This window comes from Mustela putorius, unplaced genomic scaffold (genome assembly GCF_011764305.1).
Source record: "Mustela putorius furo isolate JIRA1106 unplaced genomic scaffold, ASM1176430v1.1 tig00003845_pilon_pilon_pilon, whole genome shotgun sequence".
NCBI lineage: Eukaryota > Metazoa > Chordata > Mammalia > Carnivora > Mustelidae > Mustela > Mustela putorius.
This window is the reverse complement of record NW_025421998.1, coordinates 90,907,413-90,934,094: the sequence shown is the minus strand read 5'-3', so window position 1 is coordinate 90,934,094 and position 26,682 is coordinate 90,907,413. Positions and strand designations below refer to the sequence as shown.

The window sequence follows — 26,682 nt, the reverse complement described above, 5'->3', positions numbered from 1 at the left end:
ACAGTTCTCTTTATTATTTCCTACCACACCTCTTTCCAGTTCCCTAAGACCTAGGTCTCTGTCATGGGAATCATGGCCCATAAGTCATGGTTATTGTCTCATGGATTCATACTTGGTCTTCCTAAATTGTGTCTTACTCTCTCAGCTCTGTTGTATCCTTTCCTGTTCTACAAGGTAAGGATGTGGCAAGATCATTACAATGAAGGTTATAGATGACTGAATTCTTCACTTAAAAAAACTACTTAATTTCTTTGTGTTTTGTTTTGTTTTTAATTTCTTTGGTTCTTAATCATCGGTCACAGTCATTAAGGAGAAGTACATGGACAAAATTATTGCATTTGTTCTTTTTTTTTTTTTTAAAGAATTTTATTTATTTATTTGACAGAGATCACAAGTGGGCAAGAGAGGCCGCAGAGAGAGAGAGAGAGAGAGGGAAGCAGGTTCCCCGCTGAGCAGAGAGCCTGACATGGGTGGGGCTCAATCCCAGGACCCTGGGACCATGACCTGAGCCGAAGGCAGAGGCTTTAACCCACTGAGCCACCCAGGCGCCCCTGCATTTGTTCTTTATGAGTAGAGATAAAACTTAGAATACTGACATTGGTTTGCCTTAAAGATAATCTCCTTTGTATTCATTTTTGAAGAAAAAGTGGAATTGGGCTGAAGTTTAATATTATGGGTTCATTTTCCTCTATTTGTCTTAGTTGGTTCTCCATTTGCCCTCCACTTATGCCGGCATATCAGCAACGGGAAAGAACTGAGAACCACAACGTTTAGACTCTGCTGCCCACTATCTTTTTCTTCTGTATTTGGAGTTTGCTCTCATAGGATCTAGAATTTTATTATGAACTATCTTTGGCTTTTCTCTAATCTCCCTAATTAGAATGTTATAGTCTCAAAGGTAGCAACAAAATCTTTGAACTCTCTCTCACAGCACTTAACGCCACATTGGATACACATTATATACCAAAAAATACAACTGGAAAAAAACAGAACAGTGTTTCTACAGGTCCCTTAAGCTACTCTCTGAAGATGAAAACGTTTTTTTAGTTGGAAAAATAGTGTTTACTGTTTGTCAAGATTCACAATACACGTTATTAGCTTATAAAAGTCATTATAAAATCTTACAGCTGAGAAGTGAACCCAGTTCACTATTTAACCCATTGTCTTCCAAAACTTTTAGACCATGGAACTTTTTCTGCCACAATACCAATTAAAGTTCTATCAGTTGTAGGTTGTCGGGAGATACACTAAAGGATAGGCAGATTTCGAATTTTCCCAACTTTTTTTAGTAGAATTATATCCAAAAAAATCCTCTGGGGATATATATCTATATCTATATCTATATCTATATCTATATATGTATGTATGTATATGTATATATGTATATGGTATGTGTGTGTGTGTCTATATATATGTATATATTTGTATGTATATGTAATTATATTAAATATGTATTAGTATGTTGCATTTACCCATACACAGAGTGTTCTTAGCTCAGCTGTCCCCTGATTCATTGTCTTAAAATATAAACTTATTTAAGTGACCCTTTACTACAGTTCTTTTCCTTATTTTAGAATCTCCTTATCTTTCTATATGACTTCAGAATTTGCTCCCATCTTTTCTCCTCTAAATCTCAATGACAGCAGCAGAGAAGCTGAGGCTATATGCCTGCTGTCCTGAGTTCAGAGTTTTTACCTTTCTCCGCCGAAGTGACCATGACCTCAAACCCACATCCATTTTCCATTCCTTCTCTAGAGCTTGGGCCCCACCAATGATCGAGTGCCACCCCTTGCACATTCCGCACCCCCTGCCGGAGCCTCCTGGCAGGTCGCGCTCCATCTCCTTTTTTCTTCCTTTCCTCTGCTCAGCGGGTATGTGTAGGACACAAGTTCTAGGTTATGTGCGTTTGAGGCATCCTATGCAACTAGAGAAGTGTTTGAAAACCTGGAGCTTTAAAGCCTAAAAGGACCAAAGAGAGCCGCGTCTGGATACTTGCGACACAGCTGCAATTAGGGAGTCCGGGCCAGAGTTCCGAAGGAGAATGAAAAGATGGAAGTAGAAAGGACCTCTCCTAGGCTATTCTGTCAAGAAAAAAAACCAAAAACAAAATACAGAGGAGTTTCAGGAAAGAGGCCGTGGTTATATCCTGAAGGAGAGACTGGAGAATTATCATCGATTTTGGAACCTAGGAGGTAACTAGTGGTTTTCAAGAAAATCATCTCAATAGCGTGTCTGGGACAAAACCCAGAATGACAAGCAAGTGAGACTTGGTAGATTGTTAACGAATCCTAAAGACCAGACCCAATTACAGTGTTGGATATCTGTGAGTACACCCTGGTGCCATTAATAACACCTTTTTGACATGAAGACTCCCTCGTTCTCCTACTTAGCCTGTCTTTTCTATCCTCCTTTCTTTAAATATACCATAATTAATAGGTACTCCGCAAGGCTAGATATTCCTCTTCTTTTATGTTCTAGGGAGTTTTTCCTCTTAGGGACCGTATCGATGTTCCTGGCTTCCGTTTTCACCTCCTTCCACATAGCTCACAAATGCACTAGACATTTGTACTCGGGTCCCTTGGAACAGGCATGCCCCAAAGGAAAGTAGCAGATTTACCCAAGGGTCAGTGCCTACTTTTGTACTAATTCTTCTCTCAACAGTAATCTCTGTAGTTTAATCACTCAGAATCAAGACTTGGCTTATCTTGTACCTTATATGCAACCAGGTTTTATTTTATTTCTTTACTTGGCTAAAATAGATGTGTTGTGGAAGAGGCCTGGAGTTTATGAAATGTTTTTCTAGATAAGTGATTGATATTTTTAATCTGGTTCTTTAGAATATGAAACTTTTAATTTTGAGGAGGGGCAGAGTCTCTGTAAAGGCGAGGCCTCCTGATGGATTTATGAAGAAAGCTTGATGGCTTGAGGCAAGTGAAGAACAATTTCTGAGAATATCAGGCGTACGTGTGACATAAGGCATCCAGCCTTTACTCGGTGAGCGTATCAGTCACAGGGGAAGCTGTCAGAATTCTGTCAGCACAGTGACAGGGTCCCAGGGAGATTCAGGAATGGATTTTTTTTTTTTTTTGACTGATTAAGAGGAGGCTGTATTAACCCTTAACTGCATTAGTTTGTGCGCAAATTATTATTTCATATATAGATGTCTTGTGTTAATTTGGAAACAAGGTTTTGGCTCCGCTGCTGCTTTGTGTCACTCTGCTTCCTTGCACTTTTTAAAAAAAATTTTTTTTAAGATTTTATATATTTATTTGACAGACAGAGATCACAAGTAGGCAGAGCAGCAGGCAGAGAGAGAGAGGAGAAAGCAGGCTCTCTGATGAGCAGAGAGCCCGATGCGGGGCTCTATTCCAGGACCCTGAGATCATGACCTGAGCCGAAAGCAGAATCTTTAACTCACTGAGCCACCCAGGTGCCCCTACTTGCACTTTTAAATAACCCATCTCCCAGCTCTGCTCTTGTCAGCAGAAGAGCTGGTTGGGTGCCTATGTTTCTGTGGCTTCCAAAAAGAAACAAGGTTTCTTACCATCCTTTGAGACCTTCTAAGTCTGCAGAGGGATACGCCGGGTTCCCTAAGGGTCTTCATGGTCGCAGCATTGTAATAGTATAGACTGTTGTTCTTCAAGAGAATAACGATACAAACCACATTTTCAAGTTTTCTAGAAGTCACTTCAAGTCAGAAGCAGGGAAAATTAATTTTATAATACATTTTATTGAACCTCAGATATCCACAAGATTGTCATTTCAACATGCGATCATGGAAAAATCACTAATGAGATCATTTCTTCTTTTTTTTATATAATTTTTTATTTTTTATAAACATATATTTTTATCCCCAGGGGTGATGAGATCATTTCTGTTCAATGCGTGCTGTCTTCAAAATGCGGCGTATATTTCTCCATCCCGCACCTCCAGTTTGTATCAGACACGTTCCAGTGCTCAGTTGCCACGTGTGGTCAGTGGAGGCGCAGTGAACAGTGCAGGTGTGGTCTCTTTGGAACTGGTTAGCACAGCCCCAGGGTGGCCGCATGGTTGCAGTTATTGGATGGGCTCATCTCACCTTCTATCTCTAGGCTGGAAGGAAACTCCCCTGACTCAGGAATGATCTCAGACTTTCATGTTTATAAACGAGCTGCTTTTTGGGGTCATGCGGCAGTTGTATATTCTTTCCCATCCTTCGCCACGTCTCTGCCTATCCAGCTCCACATAGCTTAAATATTGGAGGGCATGTGGGCCAAGACCCCAGAGGCACACATACCCGCCCCTTCCTGTGTGATGTGATCCCTACCTATCTGGCTGCTGACTTTGGTAATGGGGCTGGGTCTGCTGGTCCGCCCTTGACCGTGTGAACGTCTTTCCAAAGGCCTGGAATTAAACGATCGGGCCATCCACTTCGTGTTTTATTGCTTGATCACTTGTCTTCCCTAGATGAGGATACACCCCAAACAAGAGGCTCCTCCGTGCCCTGACTTACTGCAGCCGCAGCAGGGAAGAAAGTGTATTTCCCTTGAACTGACAGTGACAAGCCCACCATTCCGAGCCTCTTTCCTCCCAAAGCCTCAGCTTATCTCTGTCTCTTCACCCGCCTCCCCATCTCTCTCCCCTCCTATCTGGATTTCTTTAGGGCTGACTTTAAAAACATTTAACATGTGAGTACTTGTAAGCTATGAAGTACAAACATAAAATATCAAAAGGAAGACTCGTGGTGTACACATCTGAGAGGGCGATTTGAACTTAAGTGCTGCCTTGATGGTCTTTCAGGTCAGAAATGTTGGCCTTGTTTCCTTTTGATCTCTCACTATGTCCATCTTCACTTTTCGCCAGCCTAGAAGGCAATGCAATGTGTACCGGGTCTGGTCAAAGAAAGTGCCCATTCGCTGTTCTCCCAGCCCCTCAGCCGGCTCTAATGTTAGTACATCGCAGGACGATGGTGCTCCGCATGTGCCAGGCCCACACCGGGTGACGGCTCGGGTACCCCATGCACCGCACCAGGAGTGGCTGCGCTCCCCAGCTGCGGGCAGCCCTCACCGCCGGCTGCTCTGCTCAGGGACAAAGCCCAGGAGCCTGGCCTTCCATATGGGGCAGCCCTGCCCTTCCTGACACAAAGGCAGGACAGAACATTGCAAACCGGGAAATGATTTCACCCAGTCTGGATCGTTTTCTTCAGTTGTGGTGGAAAATATACCGAGTGCTATGTTTTGCGGTTAATTACATCTAACTGAAGGGGTCCAGGATGACTGGTGGAGACAATTTGGGGAAAGCTTAACAAACAATCCCGGCCACATACCCGAAGCCCAGATTCCTTGAAGGAGCGGTTCCGGGTAAGAGAGAGGCTGTGGTAACAGCCTTGTCCCAGAAGATCTTTTATAGTGTTTTGCTTTTTAAGGACAGATATAGATTATTAAGATCTGTCTCCTGCTGTTGTGGTTTTTTTTTTTTTTTACATTCTCTCTCTCTCTCTCTGTAACACTTTTCTGCTTTAGCACAGCTTGGGTTTTCTGCATTGGATAGTCTCTGGAAAACTTTGGATTGATGGCAGTCAGAGGTGGCATTGATTTGTGACCCTGAGGTTCAGTTTTAAGTGGAGAGACAGAAGGAGGGCATTTTGCTTCTGGGAAAAGGAAGTAAAAAGGAAAAAAAAATAAAGCTTAATCGTAGCAGCTAATGTTAATTAAGCATTTCCTTATGTGAGGCAGATGCTACGTAATGTTTACATGTCATTTAGCTGGTAACAAAACCCTAAGAGTCTTGGGAACTTGGAAAGATTGAGTGGCTTACCTCAACTTGCCCAGCCAATGTGTGATGGGCTCCGTTTTCCCCTTTAGCCCTACATTCTGTGGCCTTCTGAGGAAGCCGGTTTGGGGTCATACATCTCTTGGGTGCGAAAAACTATTAAGGATGGTACAAAGCCACGATACAGACCCCCCTCTGCCAAAGAACTATTGTTAGTCCAACACTGATGGACTTGAGAGAATTTCATGACCTATCTTGACTCTGAAAGGCAGGTGACATCTGGTGACTCCAGGGCTATGTGATGATGGAACCCTAAACCTCCCTGATTGTTTTCAGGGGAAAAATAGAATATTTGGCCATTGGACAAAGAAGGTAGGATGTATCTATGCAGTTCTTAAATCAGTTGCTAAGAAAGGGGATGATCCTTTCCTTCAAATCAGTTATACATTTTCCTTTTCTGCTTGGGCCAGGTGTGAGAGAAAGAGAAAGAGGGAGGGTGAGAAGTCCACGTGTCCTGAGGGCTCCCGCCTCTCCGAGGAACCAGATAGCACAGGGTCACATGGATTCTTGGCGACTTTGAGAGAACAGGAGGCCCTTCAGAAGGTCTGAATGAAGGCTATATCCTGATGAAAGGATTATTAGATGATACCCATCAATTTATGGACATTACGGGACACTCATTTCAGTCTCATTCGAAAAGTGTTTTTGTTTCATGTGCTGTGGACTAACCCCACCTTCCCGTCCATCTTGGCATTAGCCTTCTTCCCCAAGTTACAATTTTTCTTTGCAGGCTTCTCTCCAGAGGAAGTTGTTTTATCGTGTTCTTGCCTTTCTCTTTACTTTGTCTCCCTCCTTTCACTCTTCCTTCCTAGTTGTTTGTATGGTTTCCAACGCTCTTGAGACGCGAGCAGGTTTCCTGGAGGTGACTCAGGCACCCAGCCTGGGGAGATGTCCTGTGTTGGAGGTCTGCCAGTGAGCTGGTGGGAAGGTGGGCCCACCACTTAGAGGCTTTCTCCTTCCAGCCTCCATGCGTCTCCACTGTCTTTGGGTGATGCCTCAAGCAGGGCTCCTTCACACCCTTTTCCAGAGGGAGCTTCTTTCATATATGGCCTCCTGCCAGGAGGGGTGACCTCTTACTCCCTATGATCAGACAGAAGCTAAACTCCTGGCTTCATTGGCCTGCCATTTTGTGTTTGGTTTGCTTCTGGTCCCTGAAGATGTATTTTTCTTGTCATTGTGCCTAGAACGCAGTGGGCATTGGAGATGTGACCACATGACATTATCTTTACCAGGAAAAGAGACTGTTTTCACCTGAGCATTTAAAAAAAAAAAAAATGTGTAACTTAAATCTACCTGAAAGAAAGTAGACTGACTTGTGAGTACAATTCGTAAGGGGCAACCTGAGTGTTCACCTCTCGGAGAAAGTTCTAAAGAGACTGCCTTTCACCTCTTGGAGAAAGTTCTAAAGAGACAGGGGTTGTTGGATTCAAATTTCCACTGTGTTCTGTTGCATCTCCGAGAGGCGCTGGGTCTGTGCAGGACTGTTTGCATCTGTCGTCGGTGATCCCTGATGCTGGGATTGCTGTTTCCCCGTCTTGTCGTTTCGTAGAGGGGAGCTACTTACTGCGTGCAGCCTGTGCTCTCAGCGGCGCGGGGATGGGCACAGGCATCAGCACGCGTTAGCATCTGACCCACACTTCGACAGCAAGCTTTGTTACTACCGTCTGTAGAAGGACTAGGAACACGTGGGGTCAGAATCTAAGGAGTCATCCACAAGAGATTTGCCTGGTTTGAGGGAATGGAGGGACTTCCGGGTTCTTCTTTACTCTGGAGTTTTAGTCCGTCATATTGGGAGACCATCGTGATATGCCCTTCTAGAAGATAAACACAATTTTAGGCTTCTTGATGGACAGTCAAGTTTTACATCCTGGGACGAAATATTGGGGTAGAGAAAGGATGGAGTCTCTAGAAGCAATCAAGAGACCTGATAAGATTCCTATGCTAACACTCCTTGTTGCTTAAAACCTTGAGCCAATTACATAACCTCTTTGCACCTCATTTATTAATAAATCTGCAAATTAACTGAATTTGATCGAGTAATTTCTAAGACTTCTCCATCACTCCAAAGATTTCAAAAGTACAAAAGCCACTGTCTCCAGCACAGTCAGGCCATATCCAGGCCATATTCCAGAACAGAATTTAGGTCTTTATTTAAAGGCTCCCTGCACCACAGTGGTTAAGAGGTTAGCGGTGGTGTTTGGTGTACCTGATTTTGAATGCCAGTTGTATTGTATTGATATTAAGGAAGTCATTGAATCTTCCAAATTTTGGCTTCTGCATCTATCAAATGGAGATGAGAATCATTCCTACCTTACAGAATTGTTTTGAACTTCAATAATATGGTTACAGAGCTTTGCTCAGGAATCAGCAATGGTAGGTCCCTCTTTTTATTCACTATAAGCTCCCTGAGAGCAGCCATCTGCCTTACTTATCTTAGCCCAGCTCATTCGTCTTATTTCTTTTGCTTAGTTCTGTGTTTTGTATGTAGTAGTGTTCAATAAATGTACTGTCAAAGTATAATTTTCAAAATAATTTTGAATAGGACTCACACAAATATAGAATAAATACATGTCAAATTTAGTTAGGTCTTTAATGAAGAAACCAGCAAGATGATAAAGTTGATTTATTGGAGAAGTAGAGGGAAAGGATTATGTAGTTATACCAAAATAATTTTTCTAAATTTGAGACATAATTGGTTTATGGCCTTATGGGGGAATAAGACCAAATCTTCAACATAATCTTTTATTGTCAACATTCATATCTCCACAGGACAAACATTCCTGTTAACCTACAGTCATAAAGTTCTTAGGCCTGTGAAACACTATTTGAGTATGACATTGTGAGAATATGCAACTTTCTTTTTGCTATTTCTGGGTTTGGAGTAATTATTCTAAATAGTTATGAGACCAAGCCTAAAGTATTGTTTATCTTAGAAAAAGATTAAATGGGAATATGATTCTAATATGTAAGTATCCATTTTCTAACTAAACTTGTAATAAGTACTAGGACCAACCATAATTATGTTTTCATGATGTTTCATTAAAAAGAATATAGGGATATTTAGGAAAACGCTACTAATTTCTACAATGATGTTTTGGAGAGTAAGTATTTAATGAGTGCTTATATGGACCACATCGAGGGCTTTATATACATTTGAGTTAAATCTGTAAACAGTCTTGTGAGGTAGGCATTATCTCCATTTTGAAAATCAGATAAATAAATCTCAGTGAGGTTAGGTAATTTAATCAAGATTATGTAGCCAATATGAGCCAGGATTGAAATTCAGTCTGATTCTGAGTCTCGTATTGTCTCCAGTGCCTGTATCATAAACCTCCCTAAAAATTTTAAACTGTTCTAAATTTTAAGGTAGATTCCAAGTTAAACATACAGATGATTGGGTCTGGTTCTGCTTCTAAGACAGCACATACGAACAGTCCTTCTCCTTTTAAGAGACTCACCATTTTAAAACCGTTTCAGATAAGTAGTCTGTTTCCTGGACACTAGATTCAAATATATATGTTTGAAAGAAAAGTCACGCCATTTCATTTGCTTTTTAAAACTTTCTTCTCTATCGCATCTCAGCCTTTTGGCTCAGAGCCAGTGTAAAGCTTTCGTCTCAGGTTGTCTTTGTCACTTACCTATCTTTCTTATATCCCTTCTGGCCTCCACAATGTCTGTAGGTGGGCTGGATCCTTTCTATTCTGGATGAACTACAGCTGAGCCCTCAGCCTCCCGTCGGGGTCCTTCCTCTGGGGACTGGGAACGACCTGGCCCGAACTCTCAACTGGGGAGGGGTAAGAACTGCCCTCAGGGGCTGCCCATGCTGTCAGGTAGGAGAGACCGTGAAGCTGCAGATGTTCTAATGGAAGGGGGCTATGCTACCGCTGTTCAAAGAATAAGTTAGAATTGAGAATCGGCACCCACGCATCATGATTTCATCTGGGACCTTCTTCAGTTTAAATTTAGAATCATCTAGAGAAGAAAGTGGGGTATAAAGATGGGGGTTAATACATAGGCCTAGGGCTTCTTGAGGTATCCATTGAAAGGTGGTTGGGTGGGTTGGCCTCAAGTCTTCATGTGAAGACCTGACTTGATCTTGACCCTTAGCCCTGGCCAGAATACCAAATCTGGTTCAGATTACAGTTCCTGCTTTGGGAGAGTTACAGATTTGGGGGACGATTTGTTTTTCTGGTTGGTGTCATCATGGCTCTTTTGTCCAGGTGGCCAGCTGTCCTTTCCACCAGAGAGCCGACTTCAGGCAAGCTTAGTGGAAGAAGTTTACCTGTTACTAACCAGTCATTTTATTAATTTTTTTTTTTTACAGAGTTAAGATAGCAAGAAGGCACACCTTGCTAACATAGGCAGCCCCACCAGCTTTTTATCTACTCATAAGAGAGGTTGGGCTAGGCTCCATGAAAATTATCATCAAATCTTAGCAGATAACAATTTGACCTTTGTGTGAATTAACCTCGCTTGGGTGATAATTATCTTCAGATATTAGCAGATACTCATTTGGTTATTGGGTGAATTAACCTCCTACAGGTCTTTTTTATATTTTTCAAGTGGGCATAGTAGAAATAATAATAATACATTAGTTGCTTCATGTAAATAGGTTGATCGCTGTTAACATCTTTCATCCACATCAGTGACTTGAGTATCCTTAATATTCATGCTGCAGTAACACATGCTCAGGGAGTAAGTGGTTGCCTAAGAGGGCTGTGCCTCAGACAGACTCGCCTTAGGCCATGCAAAGAACAGTGTCCCACTATAGGGTTAGGGAGAGGTGAAGAGGTGGTAACAGAAAAAATCATCTATTCTGTGCCACCTTGATTCTTTTCCTCCTTTTCCATACACAGTTTTTCTGTGTATCTCTCAGATGCCTCTAGTGGCATGTAGGGGACTCCTGTTTTCATTTTGACAGAAGTGACCCTCCAGCATGGCCTCCAGATGTCTACCTGTGACTCTTGGTCCTTGGTACTGGCAAAAATTACTCCTCACCTCAAACCAGTTAGAGCAGTATTGCACTACGCATGTTACTGGTGACTCTTGTCTTAGATTCTAAGTACTTCAAGGGAACCCAGCCTTGCTAATTGCAAAACAAACAGGGAACTATAGCAGAAGAACTCTTGCTTGCAGGAAATGGCTTTGGTTACACTGTTCGTTGCTCTAGGTGGCAATGGGTATATTCTTTGATTCTTTAGGGCTACACTGATGAACCTGTCTCTAAGATCCTTTGCCAAGTAGAAGATGGGACAATTGTACAGCTAGATCGTTGGAACCTCCATGTGGAAAGAAACCCAGACTTGCCTCCAGAAGAACTTGAAGATGGCGTCTGTAAGGTGAGAGAGTTCTTTCTTCCCCAGAAGGGAAGCCTCGAACGTGTACCTGAGTCACAGGAAGTGCAGTCCTGGCTGGAGAGGCATATGGTGATTCCTTCCTATGACATCACAGGAATTGGTGTTTGAGTTTATGGCTACTAGGCCTGTAGGGTAACACTTTTCCATGATTCTGCCCCACAGACCTCTAAAGACTGAGATTTCCTATCTGCCTCCAGAGCTCAGGGAGCTGTTCTCCATCCTCAGTTTCCACACCAGAAAGAATGTATTCATTTTCTAATCTGTCAGGCGTTGCAAACCCATGACCTATTAGAAGGTGAAAACTATGGATGGGTGTTCTGAAGCTTTAAGCATGTGGTGTTTCAATGGGAAGATAACCTCCTGAGATTTGTAGTCTCCTATTAAATCTCTCTTATGTGAAGCAAGTATGAAGTAAGTCAGCTTCATCACTTGGTTGGGACTTGAAGATCCCCAAGTAAATATTTTCACTTAGTATTTTTCCTTCAGTGACTGAACTTTCATTTCCACCCAAGACAAACCAAGAGACACAGTAGTACATATGTTAATGCACAGCCCCAGGAGAACATTTGGTTCTAAGTTCTGGCCTCAATTTCAGATAAATCTGACACATTGCCAAATAGTCACTTCCTGCATATTACCTTCCACTTTTCTTTGGTGATAGTGTTTTCAAAGTTTTGCACAAGAACCTCCATGTGCAAATTATGGGGCCCAGTCTCCATTGACTCTGATCAAGTAAATGCAGGGTTAAGGCCCTGGATCTGTACTTCCAGTGGCGTCCCTGCTTTATTGGATTATGCCATTGGTTGAGCCCACATGTCATAGGCATTTCCACTTTAAAATAAATTGAACAAGATATCCTTTTAAACCAAACCAAAACCTAGTCACTCAGTAGCACCGTGATCCTGACCAAGGGTGATAAACACTCAAGTTTATTATTTGGCTAAAATAGGTTAAAGTATGTTTTATCTTGTCCTCACGTTTTTTCTCCTAAGCCATGATCCAGAAATTGTGAGGTTTCTAATAGATACCATGACTGCTTCATACATTTGCATTCCTAAGTCACAGTGTTGTTTGAAACTGCAGTTATCACCTTGGGATACAATACTTCTTTCTGATGTGTTCGACTTACAGAAACTGGGTAGGATAGAGCCAAAGTGAAAAGAATTATGCCATACGGAAATTTTAAGGTCCTTTCCCCACCAAGATTAGAATGCTTAGGCCCTCAGTCAAAATCTCTATTTAAGTCTCCACCTGACAGCTTACAAAATGGAAAGACTCCTTGGTACAGCCAGAGAACACTAATCCAGATAATTAAGGGTTTTGAAAAACTGGATTTTTGAGGAGATATATAGGAAATTGGGGCAATTTTTCCTGGAAAATATGAATATGAACTTAATAATGGAATAAATTGGGATATTATTTAGGGGATGGTGACCAGATGTTCTCCTAAAGCTATTGGTGAATGCTAAGACATGGGTTAGAATTGTAGCCAAGAAAGCATAAATGGTAGGGATGAATATATCTGTGCTTTTGGCAAGATCACCAGCCCTTGCTGTTGTTACTAAGGCTTGGTATTTTGTTTAAGTGCAGGAACTAGACATTCTCAAATATGAAGCCAGGAGAATGAGACAAGATTTTGGCATTATTCTGTGTTTAGTTTCTCCCCTGCTCTCCAGCCAGTTGTAGACATTTCTAAAGGGACTGATTTGACCTCCAAATTTATGATAAGCTCTGACTCAGGGCCTTTCATGGGCGGTTCATTCTTTATTTCTATTGGATATGAAGGCCATCTGTTTTCTTTCCTTCTGTATTAATATCTGTCTTCCTGTTACTCTCCCTCTCATTTCATTTATCTCTTAATGCGATAAGGTCCTCACTCTAATCAAACAAAGTTTTACTGGTCAAGGGGCATAAGAAACCCTGTAATAAACTTACTTTTGAAATCTTAAGGGTTAAACACTTACTTCTAACAGAAGAGAAGTATATTTCTATCTGGAGGCTAAATCTGATAATTATCTGGAAACATTCTCCAAGCTGAGATGCTTCTCTCTTTGGTCTAACATTTACCTTCCACTCTGAGTTGCGGAAGGGAAAGTAGAAGAGCCACCGTTTCCTTTCTAGCATTTTCCATGTGCTTTCTCATTGTTTAACATGGAAGCCTTAAAAGCACCTAAGTTTTCCAGTTCTGTTGAAGGATTTTAGGTTGCATAGTCCTCACCTTTACTAAGCTTGCAGTGGTAGCAACCAGGGACCCAGAGGACTCTAGGAAGACTTGTGTGTGTACCCACATCTGTGTCTATGTATTTCATGATCATATTAGAGATAAAAGGTCGGACAGACTAAATCGAAATCTGAATAATACTGATAAATATGTCTATACACATAAATTTTTTTTTCTGTATAGATCAGGGGTAGCTAAATGTTTCCCACTGCCTTGTTGCTTATGACTTATGTCAAAAAAGGATTTTAAAAAATGGAAGTGGAAACATATTAAATATTATTTATTTAAAGTTGCAGTATTAATATGCTGGCCGTAAATTCTCAATAAGTTTATCCACGGATTAGCTTACACATGACCCTTCCATTCGGATTGACTTTCTGAGTTTGCTTAGTGAGTCATTCTTTGTAGCTATTGGGGCTGTGCTTCCCCTCAGCTTAATTGGGCTCTCTTATTTAATATCCACAAGAAGAGTTCCCATTTAATAATTTGTATCTGCATTGCTTGTTTCCTATACTACTTAAAATTCTTGGGAGTCTTATTTGATTTGAGCTTTCACTAATGAATTAAAAAATCCCTTGTTCCTCATATGCAAACACCTTCTCCCTCCGGTTGTGACTTCTCTCTTTCCCAGGGACTGCCCTGGAGACAGGTGTCTGGCATTAGGCTTTATTTTACTCTCTCTGCCTGGTCACGCACCACTTCACCTGTACTTTGTTCATCATTGCAGCTTCCTCTGAATGTTTTCAATAATTACTTCAGCCTCGGATTTGATGCCCACGTCACACTGGAGTTCCATGAATCCAGAGGTGAGGACAACGTCCCATTTCCATCTCCCAGGGAGGAAGTTTCCAGCAGGTGTTTTGCATGTTCCCTTCTGTTTGTATATCACTTAAATATTGACAGTGTGCGTCAGTGTTGTTCATTTTAACTTTCATGATGACCCTGGGAGCTAGAATAAGATAGGGACTTGTTACAGATCGGGCCCTGAGACCTAGTTGTTTAGGGTCTCAGAGATGTAAAGGACGACACAGATGGATAGTCCCGGTCTCAGAACGCTGATTTTTAAGTTTGACTCGAAACTTTGGGGTTAATGAACTACTAGGAAGAGATAAATCTTCTTTCATTCAAATCATTTGGATATTCACAGCTTGCTGAACCACCGATTGTTAACATTTTATAAACCAGGGACATTGAAATCTGGCAGCAAAAACATACAAGTCCTCCCTGTGTGTGAGAAAGAGATAGCAGTCATCTTAAGGAACAGTAGGGGAGCTGATGAGTGTTGAGGTGGAAAGAAAGGCTGGTGATTGGATTGGTGACAGAGGTGCTGGGAATGCCCGCTGGACAAGCTAGAGGGACAAATGAGAACCGGTGGTAATTTCAAGGGCTGGAAGAGATGGAGACAAGATGAGGGAACAAAATTATTTTCGAAAGAGAAATAAGATGAAATAATGGCATGTGGTTAAATACTTCATCAGAAAATTTCTTATGCCATTCAGAGCTGAGAAAGTTGAGGATTTGGGCTTATGTTTGGAAGCCCCAAACGTCCGTGCTCACGCTCATTCACCGGTGTTTCTTCATCTCTCGAAATCTCTTATTAATGTAACTACATATATCTGTGTCTTTGCCTGTATCTACATCTGTACCTAGTCTCATAGGAATAAGTTAATATATAACCAAAATCATGCTGGGCAGTAGGTTAGTGAGTGTGTTGTGAGATAAAACACATACGTGAGAGGATTATTTTACTTCTTTTCCTCCAGATTCTTCAAGAGAGTCAGTGGTTTTAACTCCTAGAATTTGAAATACAGAGACCTAAAAGAATTCAAATGTTCACATTCTACTAATAACCCAGAGGAAATTCTGATAACACTCTTACGCAACAAAGGTCAAGAGTGGAGTAGTAGGATTAAGGGCGTTAGAATACAAACTGTAAGTGAAGTCCAAACCTGTAATTCTTTTACTGAGATCAGCAGTTTTGGTAGGCTTTGCCTTCCTGCTCTCATGAGGCTTTGAGAGTTAAATGCCATGTCAATTAAAAACAATACTCAACATAATACTCTTCATCTCCATCCGTATTGGTGTAAATTGTATCTACCATGTAAATCCGTGTCTTGGGTAATTGAATTTAAATGAAAAAAAAAAAGTAAGATAAAATAAAAGTGATGATGATCAAAGAGAAAGCCATAGTTTGACTTTTCTCTCTGAAAGTTTGGTTGAAAACAGTACCACAGATATCACATACCCAGATCCGAAACACTACTACCTCCCATCTCCCTGTCATAGACAGCTCTTGGAGATAGATGCTCAGGGAGTCCTACTGTAGGGCCCACATTTATAGTCTGTTGGTCTCCCTATACTTAAGGAGACTTAATTTCGGGAAGTAAATGAAGATTACTTTCCTCATTTCTTAACCCATTTTTTTCCCCTCATATTCTTCAGGAGACTCTGGTTTTGGGCTTCTTAGCAAAATCTTTCAGTTTCTTAGCAATACTTATAATTATCACCAATGCATGAATCTTCCAAAATAGACATCCTGGCATGAAAAGAGACCTAAATGAGTAAGTGGCAGACAATGAGTTCATTCACGGGAGCCTAATATTTTGTCTAATTAATCTGACAATTTTCTAATGATACATTTCCTTGTACTGTGATGAAACTTTTGTGTCTCAGAGTGAAGGAAGCAGGGAGAGATATCAAGGGAGAAAGACCAGGCTTAGAAGAGAATTCTTGAAGGAAAGTGATTTTTTTTTTTTTAAGTGGGACTACTTCTTTATTTGAGAAAGGAATATGCAAACTGTGGTGTATACGTGTGTGTGTGTGTGTATGTGTGTGTATACATAGTTTAATGTATGTGTGATTATAAAACATTTGGTTAAAAGATTCAAAGACTAGTCTTTTAATAGGTTATTGTTGGGGCTTAGTGTAAGTGCCTTTGAGGAAAACCAGCCACTGGAGAGCTGATACAAGAGAATTGTTTCCTGAGATACTCTGCAGTATTCATGAAGATGGTATATAAATAAATATTGAGAAAATGTTGAAGTCAGGTTTAGTTGTTTAGTTAATAACCTTATACCAGAAGTGTGGACTTATTAATACCTGTTAATCTATTGACTTTTCATTAATTAAAAATCATTAATTTATGCTGAAAATTATAATTACTCAAGCTTTTTTTTTTTTTTTTTTTTTTTGCTTTTACTATTTTCTATTTATTTGAATTTTCTTCACATTTTTACCTGGATAATCAAGAAATCTCAGGCTCTCCTACAAAAGGAAAAGAAAAATAACATAGCTGCATTTTCAATAGGGGCAGACTTACTTATTTCTTTTGATATTAAGTGGCTATTCTCAAGCCAAAAACACCAATAGCTGAGACTTCAAACTATTCTCAAATGTAGACGCTCAGTGTGAGACTTCATGACAAAACTTGTATCATTTGCCATGAAATACCAGAAGGGTGACTCAAAGCCTCATGAGAGCCATTATAAAAAAAAAAAAAATGAGCTTGGATAGAATAACCTATTAGGTATTAATAAAAGGGGAGAGAGAGAGAGAGTGTGAGTGTGTGTGTGTGTATGTGTACGTACTTGGGATTTATGCTAATCTATCTACATGAAATGGGTAATAAATATAAATCTTACTAGGGCAGAATCTCTGAAAATGTAATTGCAGAAGCAATTTTTGGCATAGATGTGAAACAGCCCATCAAACACAGGGGATAATTAAAGGCATTTGAGATAGTTTATTGGCGGTATTACTGTTTAAACACTTTTAGAATCACCAGTAAAAAATCAAGCAAGGAGTAAAGACATTCTTAACATTTTGATTGACTTTGTATAAAAAGAATGCAAACATTTGAATAATCTGGGTTTCTATATTTGATCAGAAAGTTTGTTTAGTTCATTTGATTGGAAAATAGAAATGCTTTCTTCTTATTAAATTGGCTAAATCATGCTTGGTTGAGCTTTTGCTTATATATCAGAAAGTGCAGTCTTTCAGAAGAGGGTTTGGAGATGTAACAGAATTGGCCATTTAATTTTTAGCTGGAGTCTTGCCCAGAACGTTAATAACTATTGCGTTATGACAGTGCTTGAGCAAGTACATTGAAAATATTCCCATCCATTAATGTATAGACATGTTAACAATGATTATGGTCATCAGATAGCAAAGTTAGGTCTCACTTTGCCAGCTATATGAATTAGATTGTCATTTTTTTTGGACGTGAAGGATATTAAGCATGTCAAACTTTTAGCCTTAGATTGGATACTTAAATTTTACTGCCTCTCTGAAATTACTTATTCAGAGGAGTTGAACCTTATGCGACAAGGTCAGAGAAATACAATTATGACTCTAAAGGAGGCAGTATTTAAATTTGATTTAAAATTTACTATTTTCACTGGATATACAAAAACATGCAGATGAGCATGTTTCTGAGGATTATGAATGTTTCATGATTCATATGGAGAATGAACAGATTTCTTTAAAAAGACATTTCAGTAGCTTGCTAAATTTCATCAAAGGACGCACTACCAGTCTTATGTCTAGGTACTGAGACTCAAGCATGATTTGCCCTTGTGAAAGTCTTTTTATGGTCCAGGGTTCTCTGTCTGTAACCTCCTTTTCATTTTGAACCTCTGCATGGCCCCTACCTTCATTCGAGATTCAAGTGTACCTGCCTCTGGAACCCTTTTGATCATTCCTTTTATGTGTGACTCTCACTTCACCTGCTATAGGCATCTGTGTATGGCATATACAAAATGATGTTTCCCTTTGCTTTTCAAATCTATCTCCTCCACTCTAAAACTCATGTGGGCAAAAGATCATATCTTCCTGTAGTCCCTGTGCCAAGCCCATAGCTATCTCAATAAGTATTCATTACTATAATGGAAAGTGTAATTAGAGGAGAGGCCCCATATATAATATAAAAGATAACAGTAGAAAGGACCATATAGTAGGGATTAGATTAGTTGTATAGGCAGTAAATAATATAGGAATTTGGCAGGGAAAATGTATCAGGGGAAAATTTACAGACAGGGTAAGAGAGATAAAGGAGGAGTGCGAAATATGTAGTTTAGAAGTTAAGTGGGTAAGGGCATTTCAGACAGCGAAGTACAGAGGGACCAATGAGCTTGTGATAAAATGGGATGACCAGTTAATACATAGTGAAAGAGGTTTGCAGCCATGTTGAAGAACGGATAATGTTGATAAAACTATTTGTCCTTCATGGGAGATGATGTTGGAAGACAAGATTTTTTTTTTGGATATATGCCATTTGAATTGAAGGTGGCATTGTGATTGTAGGTATAGATTTGGGGATCATTTATGTATATATAACTGAAGTCTTAAGATTGGGTACATATGTGAGTTTTGTGCCATTCAAATTGCTTATTGAGTTTTATAAACATAGAGTTGAACTTGTATTTATGAATACCTCCTCTAATATGCCAGACCAATTACAGACAAAAGTAGGGTCTAGGATCTTATTCTGATAGCACAGATGTTATTGTGTTGTACATAAAAATAGGATTAATATATTAAACCAGTGGAATGGAAAATACCCAGAACCTTATTATCATCATAACTGGGTTAACATCTAGAGCCAAATCATTTAGGTGATTTTGATGATGAGATTTGGGAAGTTTGAGCTAATAAGCTTGAGTTGAGATTTTTGGGTTTTGAGTTGATGCTCTAATGGGGATGAGACCTTTGGGGACCTTGGATGGAATGAATGGTTTTCATATGAGAAAAATATGAACCATGGGTGTCAGATGGTGGGTGATCGTGGGTAGAATTTTGGCCTTTATGACATTTGCTATTTGGTATCATGCTTGTTGGTTATGTTATTTTACATGGAAAAAAAAAAGACTTTTTTAATGTTATTGAGGTCAATAATTAGCTGACCTTATATAGGAAGAGAATTCTGGGTTATCTGAGTGGGCCCAGGGTGATATCGTGAGCCCTTCAAAGTGTAAGTAGAAAGTTAATTAGGAAGTCAAAGAGATGTGGTAGAAGGGAAGCCGGATAGATTTGCAGGGTGGAAAAACACTTGATGTGGCCCTGTTGGCTTGGATGGTGGAGGGGATTTGAAGCCAAGGACCCTAGGAGGGCTCTAAAAGTTGAGAATGAACCCTAGCTAACAGCCAACAAGGAAAAAGAACTTTACTTCTCCAACTTTAAGGAAATGGGCTTTGCCAACTATCTGAAGAAACATTGAAGTGAATCCTTTTTTTCAAAAAGATTTTATTTATTTATTATTAGTTCATGTATTTTGAGAGTGTGTGTGAGTTGGGGGGAGGGGCAGAGGAAGAGGGAGAGAGAGAAATCTCACACTCATACCTGCTGAGTCTGGAGCCTGACACAGGACTTGATCTCACAACCCTCAGATCACAACCTGTGAGGAAATCAAGAGCTGGAAGCTTAACCAACTGAGCCACCCAGGCACTCGTGAAAGTGAATCCTTTTTAGAGCCCCCATAGAAGAGTCCTGCAGACTGACACCTTAATTTTGACCTTGGATGAACCTAAGTAGAGGACTCAGATTTTGGCCCAGGGAACAAGAAAATAAATGGATGTTTTAAGTTGCCAAGTTCTCAGGAATAGGAAACGAATACAATTAGTGTTGGTGTCCAATCAGATTATAAATAGACTAATGGCTCTAGACATGCATAGTGAGCATTTAGATCTCGCTTGGGTACACCCTGTTCTTGTGGAAGAGGGAGATGGGCAGTCGAGGAACTGTAGCAATAAGAGCATGGATGCTTCCACTATTGGGATCTTGGGATACTTTGAGTATTATTGATATTTCTTGAGAATGGCCTTTCATAGTTGACCTCATACCAATTAACAGATACAGCTTCCTTAAGGAACAATAATACTTACGACTTTGTTACTGGTCCTTTCCCAATTCTGTATGTCCCCTTTTCTTGATATAGTTGGGGATCATGTTCCTTGGACCTTCTCAAAGACCTTTCAATTCTTACACATCCGCATATCCAGCCACTCAACACTCTAAGGGCCAATAAGGAATGACTAAGTACTATTATTTGTAGACATCCCTTGCTTTCTTAGGGACTGGCTTCTGCAGGGAGTAGGGAAGTTCTAATACTACCCAACATCTCTCTCAGCTCCAGCCAACCTTTGTTTCTGAGGCTCTTTGAAGTAGGGTAGATACTGAATTGGAAAAAATGTGTAATCAGCAAGGCAGGCTCAGTCAGGGAGTCAGTATATAATACCATTATACTATTAGCAGAGATAACAGAATTTACTTCCATCTTTTCTGTTCTCAGGGCTAAGGAATATGTGTGACTCTCCTACCTGGTTATCTTTCTGACATCTCTCTAAATGCTAGTATCTTCATCTTGTTTAGTTTCACATATTAATTGAATTTTATATAGTTAAATTACATTTGAAGTGACTGTTTTCATCAGCTGTGTCAGTGAAATCACCAAAAACTCAGTTTATTTATTAATTTTATTCTACCCATTTTGGGTCTTAAAAAACATTTTCTTTCTCTTGAGAGAAAACTTTATTTTTTAAAACTTTTTTTTGAAGACTTTATTTATTTATTTGACAGAGAGAGAGAGAGACGATTAGGCAGAGAGGCAGGCAGAGAGAGAAAGTCTGCCCACTGAGCAGAGAGCCCAATGCAGGGCTCCATCCCAGGATCCTGACATCTTGACTGCGCCGAAGGCAGAGGCATAACCCACTGAGTTACCTGTTTCTGTTTAAAGAAACAGAAAATACTTTCTTTAAAGGCGGGGGGGGGGACAACTGGGTTCATAGGAAAACCCCTTAAGAATGTGAATCTTTTCCAAACCACAAAGTAGTGTGTTTTGTTTTGTTTTGTTTTTTTAAGTAAATGTTAATAGTTGTTGCATGATTTGCTTGATAGCTGTGGACATTAGTGCCCTGAAAAAGTTCTATGCCAGAACTGTGGGTGCCATTTTACAGTTGTTTTTATTATAACTTGCTCAATAGCCAGATCTGACTTTTCCTTTCATTCTCTTATAAAATTAGGGATTAAGTACCCATGATAAGTTATATAACAACAGAAATCTGAATTTTGCCTCTGGTCCATAAAGCAAGAGTTAATGCAACTGAGATTGGTACCACGCCAAATCTGGGTTAAGGAAGATTAAAAAAGAAATAAACAAACAAACAAACAAAAACATTATTTAGAGCCAAATTTATCCCAAAGACCCACACAATAAAAATGGTGAGTTCTGGGTCCAGAAATGGGGACCAAAGGGATGGAGTACTAAGTACCACTTTTGTCACTTTTTCTGTTTAGTATAACCTGTAAATTCACCTTTAACTTTTGTTTAATTTTGTTTCTAGGGTCCAGAGTACTCAGTCCAATAGAATAGAATGAATGTTCAAGGAGAGGTGTGAGATACAGAATCTTAAATATGTAAAAACTCTCAAGAGTCAATATACAACATACTACCTTATTTTTCTTTTTAAGTTTACAAACTTTGACCCGGTTTCCATGTTAGGTGCTAATATTATATTCTAATAATCTTGAAAATAATCTAATGATCCTAGGTCTAGGATTATTCCCTGAGATTGTGTAGTTCTTACTCTGTCCTATCTTAGTGAGTGAGCTCTTGCTCCTTTTCTTCATCTAGACAATTATTAAGATTTTCCATTCAAACATAGGGCCAGGACTTGAAGAGTTTCAACTAGTTAGCCAGCTGTCTGATGAGAAGCAGTTTGAAGAGAGACCTTGCCCTGAGAAGGGATTAATGAGCACATGGGGTAAAATAGCAGAAGGCAAAACATTGACAACGGGTCCCATTGGAATGTCTTGGAATTCTACTAGAAAGAATATGAGGAAATAGTATTTCACTTAGGGATTTTATAATCCCTTATATTCATGTGAACATTCTCTGATGCAGATTCTTATTTAACCTTTTTTGTGGTCTTTATATAACAAACAGGACCAAACTCAAAATAAAACCATTTTTCACCCACAGTCTTTGTTGTCACAAGCCCCGAGTCATTTAGCAGTTGACCTGCATATATGTCTATTTATGTACCTCCAGTTAACCAAGTGAGTGGTTAAGGCCTGTGACAAACAAAAGCACAGATGGTAGTTAGGAGTTTTGGTAAGATGTGAAAGCAAATTCTCTACTTTTACCCAATTTCCCATATTTCATTACATTTGGAATCTGCATACATAGTTTATAGAAGATGCGCCCTATGGAGGTCAAAGCAGATAATCACCCCAAGGCAAGGGTGATAGGAACCCTGCCAGCACTCTATTCTGAATAGAATCCAGAGTGTCTCGACTTTCAATGTACATGAAGTCACCTGGAGAGCTTATTAAATCATGATTCCTGGACACCACCCCCTACACATTATAATTCAGTAGGTCTGGGGTAGAGCCTAATAGTTTGCATTTCTAACAAGCTTCCAGTTGATGCTGATGCTGCCATTTTGGGGCTACACTTTTGTAGCGCTAAACAACTATACCAACCAGCCTGTAACTAAGGAAAAGATGATAATGAGGCTGTTGACTCTGTTGGATCTGTGGGGTGGGGAGGGAGGGCAGGAGAAGTAAGAATGTTAGTGGAAGTCACTACCTTTAATGAGGTCTCTATAACAAAACTACCTTTTCCTTTCACAGAAGCAAATCCGGAGAAATTTAATAGTCGTTTTCGAAATAAAATGTTCTATGCAGGGGTAAGTATATATTTTATAATTATTACCTATTATTTAATACTAACTAACTACTAATTACTTGTTGATAATAGGAATACTAACTATATGAAAAATTATTACTCACCTCAGATGTTTACAAGTATTTCTATATATGATTACAATTTAATGTCTGGTTTACAATTAAGATGTATTTAAGTTGGTAGAAAGGGAGCTGGTGTTCATCATCTTTGAACTTGAAAGCTTTAAGGCTTCCTGTTGTCCTGAGGCGATGATATTCAAGGAGTGATATGAGCAACATCAAATCCAATCTTGAGAATGGGGGAGTTAGGCAGACTGAAAGAGGTATGAAAAGTCTTGAGTAAGAATGTGGTTTGCACAGGAGTACATACGCATCAGTGTTGGATGAGAAATTGACAGAGGGTTGGCAGTTTCTCATGGAAGCATATATGTGAGTAAAGGAGGTCTTTTTTCCTTCTCCTCAGGGACATCCTAGGGATGAATGGCCAGAAAGAGGACAGGGGTGGGGTGTGGGAAGGCCTTGAAAATACTGATTTTAAAAAAGTGTAGTTGAAATTTAGACCACTGAATAGAAAGAATGGAAATAAAAAGGGAGAGGGTGAAACAAGACATTCTTAGTGGGAAGTTCAAGATGATATCAGCACCCTGTGATCAAGTAGGAGGTCAGGAAAGGGCATCAAAATAAATCTTCAAACTGACCATTGGAATTACCTACTTTTTAACTTTTCTGCTCTGTTCTTAAATTTTATTAGGTTATAGTTTGAAAACAAAGAGTTTTCAGCCTGACAGCCACTGTATTTTGCTTTGCATTTAGCAAGAAAAGAACTTCTTTATATTTTGAATAATTTAGAAACATTAGGAACTGTTGATAATACGGAAGCAAGGATTTGGCATAACCATGTGATTAAGTTTGGTTTTTCTTCCTTTATTCCCTTGTGGTATAGGCTGCTTTTTCTGATTTCCTACAAAGAAGTTCTAGAGATCTATCCAAACATGTTAAAGTTGTTGTAAGTATTGAACATGTTGACTTGGCTCATTTGAATATAAATATGTATGCTGCAAAAAACATACCCCAAATACCAGTTTATATACTTAGATTAATCAATGTGTTGCATTAATTCCAGACATCATTTAATGTAGTTTATTCAGCCAACATTTCTGAGAATATAGCTCTGTTGGAAACTCTCTTAGTTGCTTGGGATGGACAGACAGCTGGTTCCACTCCTGAAGAAACTCACAGTTCAGTCGCAGAGAAGAGCACTTAAGTCATTACATAACACTATAATTAATAGTGTTGACTATGTGCACAATGTGGTGGCATTCAGAGGGAAATGGAAACTGACTCTGGTGAGTCCAGGGAAACTATCATTGAATAAATGATGTTGAGCTGGGTCTTGACATAGAAATAGATGCTCACCAAAAATACCATTATTTCACAGTTACTTGGGACTCTTCATTTTAGGCAAATGCATTCATTTAATTTTTTGTGATGATTCACTCTGTAGGCTGGCCAGGGTTCTTCACCACTGAATGGTTTGTTTTTGATACTATTTCTTCCTGGGTTTCTATCTCAGGTTTTTAGATACACACTCCTTGGAGGCACAGAGAGGGAAAGTTACCTATTCTCTAGGGGCTTTATTTTAAAATTGCATATCATTAGGGGTGCCGGGGTCACTTAGTCAGTTAAGCACCTGACTCTTGATTTCTGCTCAGGTCATGATCTCAAGGTCAGGGGATTGAGCTCTGAGTCAGGCTCTGCATCCAGGGTGGAGTCAGCTTGGGATTCTCTCCTTTTCCCTTTTTCTCCCCCTCTGCCCCTCCACTCTCATGCATTCTCTCTCTCTCTCTCTCTCAAATAAATAAATAAATAAATAAAATCTTTTAAAAATTAAAAATAGCATATCATTAGTTATTGAGAAAGACATAAAATGCTTCTTTATAATAAACAAGTTAAAAGAAGGAGCAAATATCACTATTCTACATAATTATTTAAGGAGAAAGAAAAAGCAAAAATAAATGGGGAAAAAGGAATGGGATACAGCAATGTTTAAATTTATCACAGCATAGATAAAGAATAGAATATGTGATGCAAGGGGACAGAACAACAGAAATACATTAGAATACAGAAAAACAGAAAAATATGTATGGGTGTATAGAGAAGCAGGAGTGGGATACAAATTAAAATTTGTAAACACCATGCAGCAAAATTTGTAAAAATTTGTAAAAATATTTTAAAAAATAATTTTGTAAAATTTGTAAAATTAAAATAAAAATTTGTAATCACCATGCAAAAGCAGTTCTAAGAGGGAAGTTTATAGTGATACAGGTCAGGTCTATCTCAAAAAATGAGAAAAATCTCAAGCAACCTAACCTTATACCTTAAAGGAGCTTTAGAACAGCAAAGCCCAACCAGTAGAAGAAAGAAAATAGCAAAGATTAGAGCAGAAATAAATGAAATAGAGACTTAAAAAGCAATAGAAAAATCACTAAAACCAGGAGCTGGTTCTTTGAAAGAATAAGCAAAATTGATAAACCCTTAGCCAGACTCATCAGACAAAAAAAGGACTCAAATAAATAAAGTCAGAAGTGAAGGATGAGGACTAAAAACCAACACCACAGAAATACAAAAGATTTTAAGAGAATATTATGAAAAATTATATGCCAACAAATTGGACAACCTAGGAGAAATTGATACATTTCTAGAAACATATAATCAGAAGAGAGAGAAAATTTAAACAGACCAATTATTGGCAGTGAAATTAAGTTGGTAATCAAACTCCTGACAAACAAAAGTCCAGAACCAGATGGCTTCAGGGTGTGAGTTTTACCAAACATCTGAAGAAGAGTTAATACCTATTTTTAAACTATTCCAAAAAATAGTTGAGGAAGAAAAGCATCCAAATTCATTCTATGAGGCCACCATTACTCTAAAACCAAGACCAGATAATTCACAACAAAAAAAAGAAAACTTTGGCCTACTCTGTCTGACTAACATAGGTGCAGAAATCTTCAACAAAATATTAGCAAATTGAATTCAATAATACATTAAAAAAATTATTCACCAGTCATGTGGGATTTATTCCAGGGATGCTAGAGTGGCTCAGTATTCACAAAAAATCAACATGATACATCACATTAACAAGAGAAAGGAAAAAAAAATCACATGATTATCTCATAGATGCAGGAAAATCATTTGACAAAGTACAACGTCCATTTATGATAAAAACTCTCAACAAGTAGGCTTAGAGGGAACACACCTCAACGTAATGAAGACCATATACAAAAAACCCACAGCTAACATCATACTCAGTGGTGAAAAACAGAACTTTTCCTCTAAAATGGACAGGACAAGGATATCCACTCTCATCACTTTTATTCAGTATAGTATAGGACGTCCTAGCTGCAGCAATCAGACAAGAAAAAGATACAAGGCATTCATATTGTTCAAGAAGTAGTAAAGCTGTCACTATTTGCAGATAACATCATAATGTATATATAGAAAACCCTTAAGATTTCACAAAAAATAACTGATAGAATTGATTAATGGATTCAGTAAAGTCACAAGAAACAAAATTAATATATAGGAATCTGTTGCAATTCTATATATTAATAA

General features: G+C 39.2%; 1 protein-coding gene across 5 annotated transcripts in view; it reads left to right on the top strand.

The window, feature by feature from the left end:
* Positions 1 to 26,682, top strand: part of DGKI (diacylglycerol kinase iota) — a 442,305-nt gene that overhangs the window by 238,514 nt on the left and 177,109 nt on the right. For all 5 annotated transcript variants that reach the window (XM_045063016.1, XM_045063015.1, XM_045063018.1 and 2 more), the window contains exons 13-17: positions 9,492 to 9,605; positions 11,013 to 11,150; positions 14,117 to 14,195; positions 23,017 to 23,072; positions 24,014 to 24,076. In XM_045063016.1, the coding sequence (XP_044918951.1) occupies positions 9,492 to 9,605; positions 11,013 to 11,150; positions 14,117 to 14,195; positions 23,017 to 23,072; positions 24,014 to 24,076 (450 nt within the window). The remainder of the gene's footprint in view (positions 1 to 9,491; positions 9,606 to 11,012; positions 11,151 to 14,116; positions 14,196 to 23,016; positions 23,073 to 24,013; positions 24,077 to 26,682) is intronic.